The sequence below is a fragment of the Gadus macrocephalus genome, chromosome 3 (assembly GCF_031168955.1).
Source record: "Gadus macrocephalus chromosome 3, ASM3116895v1".
In the NCBI taxonomy this organism is placed as follows: Eukaryota; Metazoa; Chordata; class Actinopteri; order Gadiformes; family Gadidae; genus Gadus; species Gadus macrocephalus.
This window is the reverse complement of record NC_082384.1, coordinates 12798667-12815079: the sequence shown is the minus strand read 5'-3', so window position 1 is coordinate 12815079 and position 16413 is coordinate 12798667. Positions and strand designations below refer to the sequence as shown.

General features: G+C 46.1%; 2 protein-coding genes and 1 non-coding gene across 4 annotated transcripts; 2 read left to right on the top strand and 1 right to left on the bottom strand.

Moving 5' to 3' along the window:
- The first annotated feature begins 1930 nt into the window (after positions 1 to 1930).
- Positions 1931 to 5977, top strand: LOC132453425 (small ribosomal subunit protein uS2-like). The gene is made up of 8 exons (XM_060046238.1): positions 1931 to 2038; positions 2680 to 2851; positions 3867 to 3985; positions 4433 to 4678; positions 5133 to 5261; positions 5393 to 5561; positions 5673 to 5708; positions 5812 to 5977. Exons 2-8 carry the CDS (start codon positions 2719 to 2721, stop codon positions 5904 to 5906), a joined length of 927 nt encoding a protein of 308 aa, XP_059902221.1. The 5' UTR covers positions 1931 to 2038; positions 2680 to 2718; the 3' UTR covers positions 5907 to 5977.
- A 1891-nt stretch (positions 5978 to 7868) lies between these two features.
- On the bottom strand, positions 7869 to 7941 carry trnar-ccu (transfer RNA arginine (anticodon CCU)). The gene has a single exon. It is a non-coding gene; the product is annotated as a tRNA-Arg (tRNA).
- A 394-nt stretch (positions 7942 to 8335) lies between these two features.
- On the top strand, positions 8336 to 16346 carry ift56 (intraflagellar transport 56). 2 transcript variants are annotated; one of them, XM_060046219.1, is made up of 18 exons: positions 8336 to 8693; positions 8840 to 8986; positions 9109 to 9201; positions 9398 to 9512; positions 9620 to 9669; positions 9842 to 9987; positions 10347 to 10518; positions 10779 to 10853; positions 11444 to 11546; positions 11977 to 12032; positions 12521 to 12574; positions 12778 to 12841; positions 13165 to 13253; positions 13635 to 13718; positions 13819 to 13888; positions 14176 to 14282; positions 15230 to 15363; positions 15924 to 16346. In XM_060046219.1, exons 1-18 carry the CDS (start codon positions 8688 to 8690, stop codon positions 16036 to 16038), a joined length of 1680 nt encoding a protein of 559 aa, XP_059902202.1. In that variant the 5' UTR covers positions 8336 to 8687; the 3' UTR covers positions 16039 to 16346. The 2 variants fall into 2 exon arrangements, with proteins under 2 accessions (XP_059902202.1, XP_059902203.1); XM_060046220.1 differs by having other exon boundaries at positions 8366 to 8693; positions 12524 to 12574.
- Positions 16347 to 16413: the final 67 nt, after the last annotated feature.

Below are 16413 nucleotides of genomic sequence, written 5' to 3'. Positions count from 1 at the left end.
TGGACAGCGTCTATTGCCTAGCGTCGGATTTGGCCGCGACTCCTCCCCTTCCGGTTGCTCCCCCTCAAACTCGGAAACTAGGCAGCATGGCGAGTTTTGAAGAGGACTGCTCATGGGACTGCTGCTTCCCGGGCTTAGCCCCGCCCTAGACGATTGTGATTGGTTTAAAGAAATAAAAACAGGCCCGCCCAGTTTCCCCACGTATAGACGGCTCGAGGTAGCGTGGCTCCAGACCATTCTACTTGCTGTAGTTTGGTCTGGCTTTGCGAGACTACTACCAACACAATGTTATGGGTGAGCAGCTTACTGTGGTAAGATGGCTGCCAGTGGTGACGTTCGACTCCATTGGCCAGCAGCGCGGACGAGGCATCTAGTTAATATCTATGTTCAAACGGACCAACCTTGGACTACCACTCAACACCTGCACCTGGATTAAGGACTTCCTGTCTGACCGCCCCCAGAGGGTGCGGGTAGGCTCCCACACCTCCACAGCCCTCAGACTCAGCACCGGGTCCCCTCAAGGCTGCGTGCTGAGACCCCTGCCCTACTCCCTCTATACCCACAACTTAATCCCCGTCCACCCCAGCAATGACATCACAAAGTGTGCGGACGACACCGCCGTGGTGGGCCGCATCTTGGGGGGGGAAACGAGACCGCATACCGGGACGAGGTGGAGCAGCTGAGCAAGAAGTGCAAGGCTAATAACCTGCTGCTGAACCAGCTCAAAACCATCATCGACTTCAGGAGGAAGAAGTCTGTGATCCAGCCCCTGCTCATCGGCGGTGACTGCGTGGACAGGGTCGCAGCCTTCTGCTTCCTGGGGGTGAACATCCAGGAGGACCAACACCACAGCCATCATCAAGAAGGCACAGCAGCGACTATTTCCCGGAACTACCACCTTAGGGAGGAGTTGCTTTTGACCTTCTACCGCTGTTCAGTGGAGAGCATCATCACCTACTGTATCTGCGTGTGGTTCTCCAGTTGCACAGCTGCAGAGAAGAAGGCACTACAGCGGGTCGTTAACTCGGCCCAGAAGATCATCGGCTGCCCTCTCGCCTCTCTGGAGGAACTGTACAACACCCGCTGCCTCAAGAAGGCAAGATCTCCACGGATCCAATCCGCCCGGGTAACAAACACCTTGTGCTGCTGCACTCAGGGAAGCGTTTCAGGACTATGGCTGCACGGACAAACAGAGAAAAATTTGGCTTCTACCCCAGGGGCCATACAGGCGTTGAACGTTGCCAACACCTGACCTCTCGTACTATAACGCACTCGCACATAACGTGGCAGCTACTAGGGAACTGTGCAATTCCCTACTGTGAACCATCCATCTACCTGCCTCACTCACTTTCTAAGGACTCACTTGTGCAATATTGGGTTATCATGTTTACAAGTCATTCAACTGCACTTGAACTCAGTTTTAGTTATATTTATATTAGATGTGTATTTAACTATTTGTTTTTTATCAAACTATGTTCCTTGTCCTCTCTTTTTTAAGCACCAAGGGGGAGCTCTCCCAAACTTCGCTCTACCTGTATGCACCTGTACTTTCTTTCAAATAAAGATCATTCATTCATTCATTCACAAGTGCATCAATATTAGGTGTCAAATCCTGAGCAATTGCCAATTTTAGAATGTCATTGAATTGCTTGCTTGTTTTATTGTGTCTTTATTCATGCTCATTAGAGAAAAAGCTTGTTCACAGGTTTAAGTGCTCCCAAACATGCACAAAACTTTTGCAGCCAGTGCTGTCAATTTGGGGTACCCTGGTAAGAGATGCTGATAAAATGTTTCCAAGCCCACCCAGGCCAATTTGTTCTTCAAATGTGAATAAAATTGCAAGTAAATTACTTCAAGTTGGATGTCACTGGGCAGCTCAAGAACCTGTTTTCCTCGACTGTCTCTATGGCTCTGGGGATCCTCCACTGTATCCGGCAGAGCCCCCCCCCCCCCCCCCTCATCGATATCAATGACGTAGTTTCCGCATCCGGTCTCTTTTTACCTTGCGGTACAGAACTCCATACGGCGTTGTCTCGTGGTGAGCTCCAAATTTAAGAAATTCTAACTTAAAATTGCCGTCTGGACTCTCTAAATGTACATTTAGATAGATAATATGCATATCGTTATAATGATAATAATGTCCACTTTGCCTTAAAGCGAGTCACTCTGATATCGAGGCACACGCCGTAGGCTTGGCAATGCGGCGTAAATATCCTTATGGCGTCGGGCTAATACAACCTCTCGGTTGACAATTTAATCATGGCCAGGTATAGCTTATTTTTTTACCAACAAATTACAGCCGATATACCATTGGTAATCTCTTAAAATGGTAGGGTAAATGCACACAATTAAAGCCTTGCACTGCTTCATCAGTGTTTGGGTGTCGGAAGTGTGCGACAGAAACCAGGCTGGGTTTCGCTGACAACCACGAGGGCTGCGTCCCGCTGAATGGTCGTTTGATAGTGACCCGAGCCACATCTCAACCATCCCATTAATAATAACGTATCCTGGTACAAATTATACTTTGTTATCCCGAATCATTGGAAGGGCGATCGCAAGCTTTCGGTTGTCGACGTTCTTTTTATTTCATAGCTTCCTTTTTAAAAAACAAATTACAGCGGATGCACCATCAAGAAATCTTTCTGATCAGCTTTTTGTCTTTCCTATTTTTCCTTGTAGTTTTCCCGTTAAACCCGTAACGCAGGGAAAGCCGTCACGATGTCCGGAGGTCTGGATGTCCTTCAAATGAAGGAGGAAGATGTGCTGAAGTTCCTGGCTGCAGGAACACATCTGGGAGGAACCAACATGGACTTCCAGATGGAGCACTATGTGTACAAGAGAAAAAGCGATGGTTAGTAGGCTACATATCATTTTTACATTTTAATTTTGGGCATTTAGGAGACTCTTTTATCCAAAGCGACTTACAATAAGTAGTTATCATAAGTGAAACAATATATCGGTGTTGTACAGAAAATGTTCATAGAACCATGTGCAAGTACTAACAATCGCTAGATTAACCCGTTCCACTTATGCAGCTGTGATAGCTAGCTATTGCAGATGCTACACAATTAAGTATTATGAATAACAACATGCAGTATATTAAGTTTGTACATTAAGTGCCATGGCGTACAACATACAATAGAGGGAGGCTTGGAATGGTTGGCTATGCAGAGTCTAGATGAACTCTGAACAGGTGAGTTGAGTATTTTGTGGAAGCTGGTGAACGACTATCAATGGTCCTAATTGGCCTATTTTTTCCAATTATTTATAACCGACTATCAATGGTCCTAATTGGCCTATTTTCCCACTTATTTATAACCGCACACAATTAAAGCCTTGCACTGCTTCATCAGTGTTTGGGTGTCGGAAGTGTGCAACAGAAACCAGGCCGGGTTTCGCTGACAACCACGAGGGCAGCGCCCGCTGAATGGTCGTTTGATAGTGACCCGAGCCACACGTCTTCCATTGCCTAAAGAGGAAATTCCTGGGATATAATGTATATAATTTTTTGCCTCTGACTTTAAGGGATGATTATGGTCCCACGTTCACGCAACGCAAGGGGGTTACGGACCCGTTGCGTCCGTCGCAAGGGCCTGACGTGCGCCTCCCAAAAATTCTTAACTTCCGTCGAGGAGTCGCAGCAGCATGGGCTGTGATTGGTACGCCCACAAAAACCCGACGCAGAACTAAAACAGGTTGATGACTGCGTCGAAGCGTCTGTGTGGTCCTTACTCTGCGTTATCAGCCCTTTATGTCGCTCGGCCCAAGTTATGCATCTTGTTTGACGGATAAATGTACATGTTTACCTCTTGATCAGTACCAAACTTTGAATGCTGGACCCTTTTTAATGTTATTTTGACCTACAGGAGTGTACATCATCAACCTGAGGCGTACCTGGGAGAAACTTCTGCTGGCCGCTCGGGCCATCGTGGCCATTGAGAACCCAGCTGACATCTGCGTCATCTCCTCCCGGAACACGGGGCAGGTGGGCTAACTGAGACCACAGCCGGACACCTGCTGATGGAAGAACCTCTCACAAGCCCTGTAGGTGTAGGTTCATTGCACGATTGGGCTTATCAGATGTTCTGTAAAGGGGCTCCAGCCAAGCCGTCCGCTGTTCATGGCTGACTTAAAACCAAGCCTTAATTTGATCCTGCTTGCCGTCTTTTTTCAATTATTTATCACCGCACACAATTAAAGCCTGGCACTGATCAATCAGTGTTTGGGTGTCGGAAGTGTGCCACAGAAACCAGGCCGGGTTTCGCTGACAACCACGAGGGCTGCGCCCGCTGAATGGTCGTTTGATAGTGACCCGAGCCACACCACTTCGTTGCCAACAGAAAATTCCTGGGTTGCGCAGTTTCTATATCAGAAAGAATATGCTAGAATGTTTATTGCCCTGGTCTTATATTCTCTATCCTCTTCCCTGCAGAGAGCTGTGCTGAAGTTTGCTTCAGCTACCGGTGCAACGACATTCCACGGCCGCTTCACCCCTGGTACCTTCACCAATCAGATCCAGGCGGCCTTCAGAGAGCCCCGCCTCCTGATCGTGACGGATCCCCGGGCCGACCACCAGCCTCTAACTGAGGCCTCCTACGTCAACATCCCGACCATTGCCCTGTGCAACACTGACTCTCCACTGCGCTATGTGGACATCGCTATACCCTGCAATAACAAGGTGGGCTTTGGGCTCCACTGACGATTCTGAATAAAAGCAGGCCAATTAATTTTCAGTTTACACGTGCATGTAAAGCGACCTGAAAGACGGTTCAATTCAAATACTTGGTAGTATTTGAGTTCAGACTGCTTCAGACCATTTATAATCTCTGCTGTTAAAATTGAAGGGTCACCGCACACAATTAAAGCCTTGCACTGCTTCATCAGTGTTTGGGTGTCGGAAGTGTGCCACAGAAACCAGGCCGGGTTTCGCTGACAACCACGAGGGCTGCGCCCGCTGAATGGTCGTTTGATAGTGACCCGAGCCACACCTCAACCATCCCATCTAATGATGGCGCGTCTGGGCTAGCGCAGTCTCTTCATGAATGTTCTTTAAGACCATCTTGGTCTAGGAGGGCGCTGTGTTTCGCTCTATAGAGTTGCTGTACCCCTGTTGATCCTAATGGCCGTTACAGGGTCACCACTCGGTGGGTCTGATGTGGTGGATGCTGACCCGGGAGGTGCTCCGGATGAGGGGAACCATCTCCCGGGAGCACACCTGGGACGTCATGCCGGACCTCTACTTCTACCGTGACCCAGAGGAGGTGAGGCTTGCTAGGGTCGTACTGTTGCAGTGTCGTCCAGATGTCTGGTGCTTAAAGCCGCTCTGGGGTGGGGGGGGGGGGGGGTTTCCCTTGGGTCATGCGTTACCTGAGCCGTGCCGTTGTCCCCACAGATTGAGAAGGAGGAGCAGGCCGCTGCGGAGAAGGCCGTGGGGAAGGAGGAGTTCCAGGGCGAGTGGAGCGCCCCAGCAGTGGACCAGGTCCAGCCCGAGGCGGCAGACTGGTCCGAGGGGGTCCAGGTGCCCTCTGTGCCCATCCAGCAGTTCCCCGGGGCGGCGGAAGGTGAGCCTCACTGACGGTGCATGTCCTTTGACCCGGTTTGCCAAACTCTCAATTTCAGGGTGGATATGTCCAGTGAATTGACTACATATTATTTTTCTATTGATCCCCTAGCTGCCCCTGCGAAGCTCGCTGCAGAAGGTTTTACCGGTGAGTCATTAATGTAGAGGTTGAGCTAGGACTCCATTTTGCGTTCAGAACATCAGTGTCTTTCCTATGGCATGACCTAATTCTCCACTCGTCTCTCCAACAGAGGACTGGAGCAACCAGGCTCCCACTGAGGACTGGTCTGCTGCTCCCACTGCCCAGGCTTCCGACTGGGGCGGCGCCGCCTCGGAGTGGTCTTAACTCTCGTCAATAAAGGCTTGCTTGTGCTTACACTGTAAAGGAATCTGTGCAATAAACATTTTAGACTCTGACACTTTCACTTTAGACTCGTCTTTCATCAGTATGCTGACCCTCCGCTTTAATAATGGAAAGCTTGAGTAGTATTCCAATGCTGGGGAAGGGCCTATAAAGCCCCCTTCTGTTACAGTAAGTAGAGACAGATTTGTTGCAGGGCACAGGGTAATTACAGGTCATACTCAGAAAATTAAAATATCGTGCATTTATTTCAGTAATTCAACTTAAAAGGTCATACTTGTACATCATGTAGACTCATTACATGCAAAATGAGATATTCCAAGCCTTTATTTGTTATAATTTTGAATATTATGGCTTACAGCTTATGAAAATTCAAAATTAGAATATTACATGAAATCAAAAGGATTTTAAATAAAGAAATGTTGTCCCTATGAAAAGAATAATCATGCACTTAGTACTTGGTTTGGGCCCCTTTTGCATGAATTACGCGGTGTGGCATGGATGCTATAAGCCTGTAGCACTGCTGAGGTGTTATGGATGACCAGAATGCTTCAATAGCGGCCTACAGCTTTTTGGCATTGTTCCGTCTCATGTCTTTCATCTTTCTCTAGGCAATGCCCCATAGATTCTCTATGGGGTTCAGGTCCGGCGAGTTTGCTGGCCAATCAAGGACAGTAATCCCATGGTCATTGAACCAGGTTTTGGCAGTGTGGGCAGGTGAAGTCAGCATCCCCATAAAGATGGTCCGCTGAAGAAAGCATGAAGTGCTCTAAAATGTCCTGGTAGACGGCTGCGTTGACTCTGGTCTTAAAGCACAGTGGACCAACACCAGCAGATGACATGGCTCCCCACACCAACACTGGAAACTTCACACTGGACTTCAAGCATCATGCATTCTGTGCCTCTCCAATCTTTCTCCAGACTCTGGGACCTTGGTTTCCAAATAAGATGCAAAATTTGCTCTCATCCGAAAAGAGGACTTTGGACCATTCAGCAACAGACCTGTTATTTTTTACTTTAGCCCAGGTAAGTCGCTTCTGACGTTTTTTGTTCAGGAGCGGCTTGACAAGAGGAATACGACATTTAAAGCCCATTTCACAGATTTGTCTGCGTGAGGGCTTTTGCGCACACAATTACCTTCTGAGGCTTTCCCTCCTTTAGAGGGTGTCAATGATGGTTTTCTGCACCACTGTCAGGTCAGCAGTCTTCCCCATGCTTGTGAATCCTACTGAAGCAGGCTGAGAGACCATTTAAAGGCTCAGGAACGCTTTTCAGGTGTTTTGGATTAATTAGCTGATTGGAATGAGCCTACAATATGGAACATTTTCACAATATTCTAATTTTCTGAGATTTTGAATTTGGGGTTTTCATAAATTGTAAGCAATAATCTTCAAAATTATAACAAATAAAGACTCGGAATATCTCACTTTGCATGTAATGAGTCTGCATAATGTATTAGTTTGGCCTTTTAAACAGCGAGTCATAAAATGTTTGCATGGGATGTGGGTTTATTTAAAACCTGTATTTTGCTTAAAGCTTGTGTCAGTGAATCTTGGCCGAAACAAATGATTAGATTAATCTGATCTTTGCCCACGATCCGCTAGCTGCCTGCCCGTCTCTGTAGTCGGCCTATGCTCCAAGATCTCAATAAATAGTTATCCAATCATCAACAAGGAATGGGTGTTGTGGGGTTTTGCCCTGCGTTCATGAGTTTTATTGGATGCACGAAACATGGGAGGGGCGAGCTTTCTCATTTTGTTTGGGCTCTCACTTCAAATACCAACAAGTGATGAACATCTCTGATACATCCCTTTAATACTTTTATGTATTAAACCCCAGGTTAAGTGGTAGGAATACCGTCAATTACGATGAGTTGCATTTTGACTGATAATTCAAAGGGATCCTATTCTAGCATACCATGAAATGGATTTGGGATTTAAAACCAATCACCCCAGACGGGACTCGAACCCACAATCCCTGGCTTAGGAGGCCAGTGCCTTATCCATTAGGCCACTGGGGCTGTACAGTTCTATCGACATTGAATAGAATTTTGTCAACGTGCCTCTATATAAGCATTGTAATATACTAGTTTACTAGTTGGTTCTTAAATATATCAGACTTCTAAAAAGGTCTATGGTTCATTCCTTACAAAAAGTTTATTGACATCTTTACAGTGTTGCTAAGAAACTGATGATGCATCCGCCAAAAATGCCCTGTGAAGCTGATTATATAATCTTATTTCCGCCCGGACAGTTATAAAGCATTGACAAATTAAACTGTTAAGAGGTTCGATTTTTGGTTATGTTATTATGTTAACATTATTTTTTCAGCATTCGTACACTTCTCTAAGCAGTTCAACATCGAAAAAAATAAAATTGGCTACATTCGGGAAGGATTCAAAGCAAGTTAACGATTGCCTGATTTTATTGTGAAAGATATGACCGGAAGTAGTAATATGCATTATGGGTGCTTGGAAGGGTTGCCTGGTCCGGAAGATCTCCATAACGTCGCTTTGATCATATTATCATTTTTAGAAACGTGAATCAATCATGATTGATATTGTTTTGGATAGTTTGCGTGGATTTAATACTTGCGTAGTGAAAAAAAAAGGCTACAGTTGGCTTTGTTGAATATGTAAACGTGAAGCTCGCCTAAGCAGAAGCATCCGAACGTGCATCGGTAGAATCAGGCTCGGTGTCCACAGCGTTACCTTGGTTAGAGATCAACAAGCCGCCCCCTCATATCGCAGGAGCAAACACGCACTCCATGATGGTGAGTTAAATGAAAGAAAACAGCCGCGATCGGGAGTTGTATAACACCATGCTCATGTTATAAAAATACGTGTGGAAGAAAACCATTTTCCGTTGCAAAGGCCGCTGGTCCTCATAACGTGTACTTGTGCCTTTACAATCTGACAGATACTGTCGCGTACCAAACCAGCTGTGGGGGGAGATGCACCCATCGGCTTAAATGAGAAGAAAAACAAAAGTAGGACGAAGAAGATCCCCGACCTAGAAGAATATCTACAGCAGAGGGACTACCTTGGGGCCTTGACACTTTTAGAGGTACACACCTGTAGAGAATCATACACTGGTTTACCGCACATTGGACCACTGCCAGTCAAGCAGCTGAGTGATTGCATCAAGTGTTGCTGATGCAGAACTTTTGCTGTGTTGTCCCCTTCCAGTTCCAAAGAGATGTGGGGGAGAGAGAGGAACATGCAGACCTTTGGATGGGCTACTGTGCGTTTCACCTCGGGGATCACAAGAGAGCAATGGAGGTGTGTGTGTGTGTGTGTGTGTGTGTGTGTGTGTGTGTGTGTGTGTGTGTGTGTGTGTGTGTGTGTGTGTGTGTGTGTGTGTGTGTGTGTGTGTGTGTGTGTGTGTGTGTTTATAGAATATAAACATTTCAATTTTCTAAACCAAGTCACGTTTTCCTGGTCAATCTCTGAGTGTGTCTCTGTCCTGTTGTGACAGGTTTACAAGACTCTGAGCGAGAAAGCAGAGTGTCCAGTGGAGGTGTGGGTCTATCTGGCCTGCACCATGTTTCTGCTGGGCCTTTACAAGGAAGCTGAGGAGGCTGCCTCCAAGGGTGAGAACCCCACTTTGAGACCTGGAAGGACCCGTTAAGGGCTCCAATTATAGCTATACCCCCTACGACCAAGGACAACTGACAGCGTTTTGTGTTCTCTCACACAGCGCCCACATCCCCACTACAGAATCGACTCCTCTTCCACCTGGCACACAAGGTTCAAACGCCTGTTTTTGTTTTATTTTTCTTGCATTTTAATTTTCTTATATTACGTTCTTAATGTATTGTCATCCAATATATTGTCATCCAAATTCCTGCATGACCTGTCCTTCAAGGCCATGGCAATGAGCCATGCCTTCTGATTGTTCCTCTTGTTGTGTGGCCGTTAGTTCAACGATGAGAAGAAACTGATGGGCTTCCACCAGAACCTTGAGGACGTGACGGAGGACCAGCTGAGCCTGGCTTCCATTCACTACATGCGCTCCCACTATCAGGAAGCCATCGACATCTACAAACGCATCCTACTGCAAAACAGGTCTGCTACAAACGCATGTGCATACACACACACACACACACACACACACACACACACACACACACACACACACACACACACACAGTTACACTTAATGCAAAAGTGACTATGAAGGTTTATGTGGCCTTGTGTAATGGTGTGGTCGAGATGCATTGTACACCGACCGCACAAGTTGCTCTTGTGATGGAATTTCCTGGCTTGTAGCATTTATTCTTGTTTGTCTTCGTGATGACTGCTACACTAGTCATTGGCTAATCATTGTTATTGTTAGCTACATTAGCCTCTTTAGCAAACCCTTTAGTGGCCCTGTGTTAGTACATGCTGGACCACTATACTGATGGCTTCCTGTTTGTCTGTAGAGACTTCCTGGCCCTGAAGGTGTATGTGGCCCTGTGTTACTACAAGCTGGACTACTACGATGTGTCACAGGAAGTACTGGCGGTCTACCTGCAGAGCATCCCTGACTCCACCATCGCCCTGAACCTGAAGGCCTGCAACCACTTCAGGCTGTACAACGGCAAGGCAGCCGAGGTGAACCAGAGCCACTAATGATAATGGCTACTGGATCCAATTATAACTCCATCATAACAAACATCCTTAAATACAGAGACGACAACAGCCCCAGCCCTAACCATTTAAACAAACTATTTATCTGTGGCCATGGTAAAGACTTAATTTAATATTGACCGTTTTTCTATTTTGAGCCTTCAATGCTTGATTGCAACAATGACTTTTTTGGGGTTTATAGTGATGCGGTTCTGCTGGTAATATTTGCTCTCTCTCTCCCCCAGGCTGAGCTGAAGAACTTAATGGACATCTCTTCCTGCTCCTTTGAGTTTGCCAAAGAGCTTATTCGACACAACCTGGTAAGCTCCTTACAGGGATGTGAGGCTTTGCACACGAGTGTGTGCTTGGCTGCATGTCCTATTATTCCTTTACTTTTGTGTGTTGCAATGCCTAATTTGTTGTTTGTGTGTGTCCCATGAATCACAATGAACATTACCAAGGTTTCATTTAACCGCTTAACTGACCTAATTCCTGACCGGGGTGTCATTGTTCAATGCCGGTGCAAATGTAAAATGAGTGTGGGTAGATGTGCAATGTACAAGTGACCTTAATCCTAGCAAACCCCAAAACAACCCAACAACCTATGTTGTCAAGCATAATTACACAGCGCTGGTGAGTGTTATTGGCCTATATAGGTCAAGACGGAGAATGGCCCTGCCTGTACAATTTGGTTAGAAACATGGAGAGTATACAACAGGAGTGACTGAAAGGCATTTTCTATTTTCTGTTTGTGTGTATATAAGAGGCAGAGGGAATGATTAAGCATTTTGACCTTTGCATCAATAATAGTGTGTGTGTGTGTGTGTGTGTGTGTGTGTGTGTGTGTGTGTGTGTGTGTGTGTGTGTGTGTGTGTGTGTGTGTGTGTGTGTGTGTGTGTGCGCTCTGCAGGTTGTGTTCCGTGCCGGAGAAGGGGCCTTACAGGTGCTTCCTCCTCTAATCGATGTGATTCCAGAGGCCCGCCTCAACCTGGTCATCTACTACCTCAGACAAGGTGTTGGCGCCGCCCCTCTCATAACAACCACTCCTGGGCACATTAGCATAAGCATAGGAGGCATCTTCACTCTATAGTGATGGAGAGTATCTGATAGACGTGATCCCATCGCCTTGGTCAACTATCAACCCGGTAACCTTTGAAGGGTCGGTGCCGAGTCACGTCTTATTTTCTTGGAAACGGGAACTCGGAAATAGTAGGGTACCCATCCTATTGGATGCGGGCTAGAAAACGGCGGCCTCTAGAAAACGGAATCTATGAATAAGTCTCGCACTCAAAAACTCCTTACTACACAAAAGTCAACAAATCCAAAACAAAGTCATTATCATGGCATGCCAAAAGCAACCACTTTGGAATGCTACCAGCCAGGCAAATTGATGTTCCATTTTAAAACTTGCTAACTTACTGTCCATTTATCTGTCCCCTCCAGATGACATCCAAGAGGCGTATAACCTAATCAAGGACCTGGTGCCCACCACTCCACAGGTAATCATGCAACCCCACAGCCGTACTTTGCTCCAACAACTACAAAGAGGGCAATCCGATGAACATTGATAATGACGGTCGGTCGCCCAAAATTGTGCTTGAGGCACTCGGTGTAGAATGAGTAACGCAATGGAGCCTGCAAAGGATGACGTTTGTGGACGGATCTGTCATGTCATGTGTTTCATTTGAATATGTCAATGAAGGCCTTTAAAGCTTGGGTAGGCTATTTGGAGAAGCAACCCAATGTTAGCTTGATTCTTTTTGGAAGTATCCAACCAAAAAAATCCCTCCCCTCCAAAGCCACTCCCCCAAAGCATGTGACGAGCTCGCTAGCTTCAGCGAATGACCTTATTGGACGGGCTTTATACGAGCCTGAGATATGTGGGACCAGAACCTCAGTGGTCCTAGGTTTAGGGAACCAAACCGTCGTTAAGAGACTTAACGTGAGACCAAGCCTGTCTAACGCACCTTCATCTTCTCCCGTCGAGGAGTATATCCTGAAAGGAGTGGTCAACGCTGCCCTGGGACAGGAAATTGGTTCGGTAGGTCTGAAAATATATGATTTTAATTTAGAAGTCCTATTCAATTAACCGTGAGAAACGACATCTGGGCTGGTGTTATACTGTGTGTGTGTGTGTGTGTGTGTGTGTGTGTGTGTGTGTGTGTGTGTGTGTGTGTGTGTGTGTGTGTGTGTGTGTGTGTGTGTGTGTGTGTGTGTGTGTGTGTGTGTGTGTGTGTGTTTCAGAGGGACCACCTGAAGATTGCTCAACAATTTTTCCAATTGGTTGGGGGGTCGGCCAGTGAATGTGGTACGTTTTAGTCAATTTGTTTCGTAAAGACTACAATTTATGACGTAAAAAAATCGGGTGTACCAAATACTTGAATGATTGAACAAAACCTTTTTATTCCTCGACTCTCTATCTCACATCTAGCTTGCATATTGGTGTATTGTGTCTAAAAGTCTTACATATTACCAACTTTGATGTCCAGGAAGATTTTTACTCAGTAACAAACCATCTTTATATGCAAGGTCACACCATCAAGATAGCATTGAGCTTATGTCATGAATGGTGTGTTTTGTCTATCTGTGCCTTTGTGTGTGAGTGCTAAAGTCCTCTCTGCTGTTTCTCAGACACCATCCCCGGCAGGCAGTGCATGGCCTCCTGTTTCTTCCTCCTCAGACAGTTTGAGGACGTCCTCATTTATCTCAACTCTGTCAAGGTTAGGCCTGCTGCAGAAAGAAAAGCGCTCCCACATTGTGTTGCATAACCCAGGCGAGAAATGCGCTTCTTTTGTGTTTGCTTAGTAACGACGGGGCTAAATAAAAGAGCATTCACACACGGGTTTAAAATAACCACTTCAGATCCGAAGTGTGTGTGTGTGTGTGTGTGTGTGTGTGTGTGTGTGTGTGTGTGTGTGTGTGTGTGTGTGTGTGTGTGTGTGTGTGTGTGTGTGTGTGTGTGTGTGTGTGTGTGTGTGTGTGTGTGTGTGTGTGTGTGTGCGTGCGTCTGATTGTGTGAGAATTAAATAGCCTTGCTGTGTGATTCATGGCTCTCTTCTCTAAACATTAAAGCTGGTGCTTGTGTCTCTCTTCCCGTGCAGAGCTACTTCTACAACGATGACACCTTCAACTTTAACTATGCACAGGCCAAAGCAGCCCTGGGAAACTACAGGGACGCAGAGGAGGTATGCTGCTCCTGGAGAACGCTTTAGAAATGTCTTGTAATCCCTTGACACGCAGCCAGGGGTGGATGACATGCCAGTAGTTTCTGACCTTGTTTTCCAGGTGTTCCTGCTCATTCAGAGTGAGAAGATCAAGAACGACTACGTTTACCTGAGCTGGCTGGCACGCTCCTGTACGTTCCTCCTATCCGACCCTTTTCATGAATGTTTCCTTTCCTCAAGACCAAGGTGTTGAGAATACAATAAGACAAAACCAGGAATGCTGAGTTGGCAATAATGAATAATAATAGTACTTAAAACAAAACAAAATATATAGTGCATATACTGGATATGGTGTCCTGCGACAGGTCCTGTGTTTAGGAAAAAATGCTCTAGGGTTGACATTTAGTTCATACTGGTGGATTTTTTCACATTTAGCTCACGTTTGTGCTTCATGGCGTCCATCTTGTCTCCCCCCCAGACATCATGAACCAGAAGGGCCGGTTGGCCTGGGAGCTGTACCTCAACATGGGCACCTCCTCGGACGCCTTCGCTCTGCTGCAGCTCATCGCTAACGACTGCTACAAGGTGATGTCATCCCCCTTGGCTTCTGCCGAGTCACCCATCGGATCACTCCCACACTTACCAACCCCCCCCCCCCCCCCCAGCTCTGAAACACGCCGTACTAGGCAGAATGTTCTCAATGCTGCAAATCACTCCTGCTGCCCAGTGTCACTCTCTGGCTTATTCAATACAGCCCCCCCCCCCTTCTATCACTAGAGCTGTCTCCAATGTCCAATGGATCTGACAGACCTGGGGAGCCCTATGCACTCCAACCGCCTGGGTAAACAAGCAGAGGAGAAATGCTCATTCAAGACTGCCCTTTAATGGCCGCTTTCCATCGGTCCCGCCTCATCGTCAAAGTTCTCTCAGGCTGTCCACCGCTTAGTGAAAGACAGGTTATGCATAGCCTTGGAACGAGGCATACAGGTCTTTTTGATGCTTATGGTATATTAAGTATTATTGTTATTTTTGGTCACTCAGAGGCTAGTTTGTTGACTATAAACATAATCCTATTTGGGAGGGCTTAGATACCAAACACATTGCTTGTTTTCCATGGTTATACCACACACACCTATAATAAACCCCTAAGCATTAGCTTAGGATCAAATCCGCAACCCTACCCCCATTTTCATTACAACCTGTTCTACCTCCTGAGCGGCTGCTGCCTTTGCCCCCCCCCCCCCCCCCCCCCCCCCCCCCTTACGGATTTGTCCCTCATTGCTCAGAGAACCAGGAAAGATGGGGGGGCAAAATTCATGAATATAAAATGAAATCGGCACTGCACAAAGTTTCCTCAATACAGAAATGCAAAGATGTTCCCCACGAAGAGCTTTTCAGATAAATGCCCCGAACCTGAACCAGTTGCTTTTTGCTTGAGTTTAAATAATCTGAAATCAGGTTCTGTGAATGTGGGCGACTGAAGGGCTCTCGAGGCCGCTTAAGCTCATCGCGCCGCTCTCTTGGTGTTTCAGATGGGCCAGTTCTTCTACGCGGCAAAGGCATTTGACGCTCTGGAGAAACTGGACCCCGACTCCAACTACTGGGAGGGCAAGAGGGGAGCCTGCGTGGGCATCTTCCAGCTCATCCTGGCTGGGAGAGAGTCCAGGTAGGCTGGAAAGGGGGCTGGCTCACATGAAGCGGCTTCATGATGAAATACTTATTTTTTTCTATTGGAATCAAATTATTCAAGTGAAGATGCATTACTTTTCAGGTTTTAAATTAAGTTGAAAAGGGTATTAAGATCAAGTGGCAGACAGCATGGTGTGGGTTGTCCTTTGATACCAATTGTGATTAGCGTTATTAAGATAGCCTTACCATTTGTGAGTAGCGTTATTAAGCTAGCTGACTGCTGCCACACGAGTAAGCAAGGCAGCAAGGTTTCTGTGCATGTGCAGTACCTCATGGTCCTTCAAAGATTTCTCCCCACATACAATTTCCATACAGAATAAAGTTATTATGTTTGAATGATAAAACAAAAGATAATAATATTTATTCTTCATTGTGCTTTGAAGAGAACCCCTGTGAAATGCAATGACTTCGTCTTCCTACTCCTTCCTATTCCTAGTACTACGCTACTCTTAAAAGTAAAAGTTGACCATCTTCAGTGAGAGCTCTGCATCATGTTACCATCCCATTTGACCGCCTGTCTCACTGTCCGTCCCACAGGGAGATGCTGAAAGACGTGCTGCCCCTGCTCCGCAGCTCAGGAAACCCCCAGGTGGAATACATCATCCGGACCCTGAGGAAATGGGCCAAGGAAAACCGAGTGGCTCTCTCATAACAATAGTTACACAATACAATATTATGGTGTGGCGTCATTCAAGCACAGCTACATTATGCAACCTTCTGCAGTTACCAATGATTTACCGGGATATATTTTTCTTGTATAGGTTTTTGTTATTATTGTGCTCTTGTGTATAATATGTCATGATGCCATATCCTTTTATGCAGCAGGAATAAAGGAGCATCGAGCTATTTATCTGTTATCGGTTATACAGTTTTACAAGTGTCAATTTTATATTGCAATGGAAGTTTATTTTTACTGAAAATGTGAATCTCAAGACTGAATAAATATTTTATTTTCTATTACTTTTTGACACGTTGTAGATTTATTATGCTCTAACCATTATTATATTTGAATTATAAGCAATTCTTA

Coding starts and splice junctions, on each gene's coding strand:
- LOC132453425 (XM_060046238.1), top strand. CDS start 2,719: ATGTCCGGAGGTCTGGATGTCCTTCAAATGAAGGAGGAAGATGTGCTG. Junction 2,852..3,866: donor GTACAAGAGAAAAAGCGATG/GTTAGTAGGCTA, acceptor TTTGACCTACAG/GAGTGTACATCATCAACCTG. Junction 3,986..4,432: donor CCTCCCGGAACACGGGGCAG/GTGGGCTAACTG, acceptor TCTTCCCTGCAG/AGAGCTGTGCTGAAGTTTGC.
- ift56 (XM_060046219.1), top strand. Junction 9,988..10,346: donor CGCATCCTACTGCAAAACAG/GTCTGCTACAAA, acceptor GTTTGTCTGTAG/AGACTTCCTGGCCCTGAAGG. Junction 12,842..13,164: donor GGGGTCGGCCAGTGAATGTG/GTACGTTTTAGT, acceptor GCTGTTTCTCAG/ACACCATCCCCGGCAGGCAG.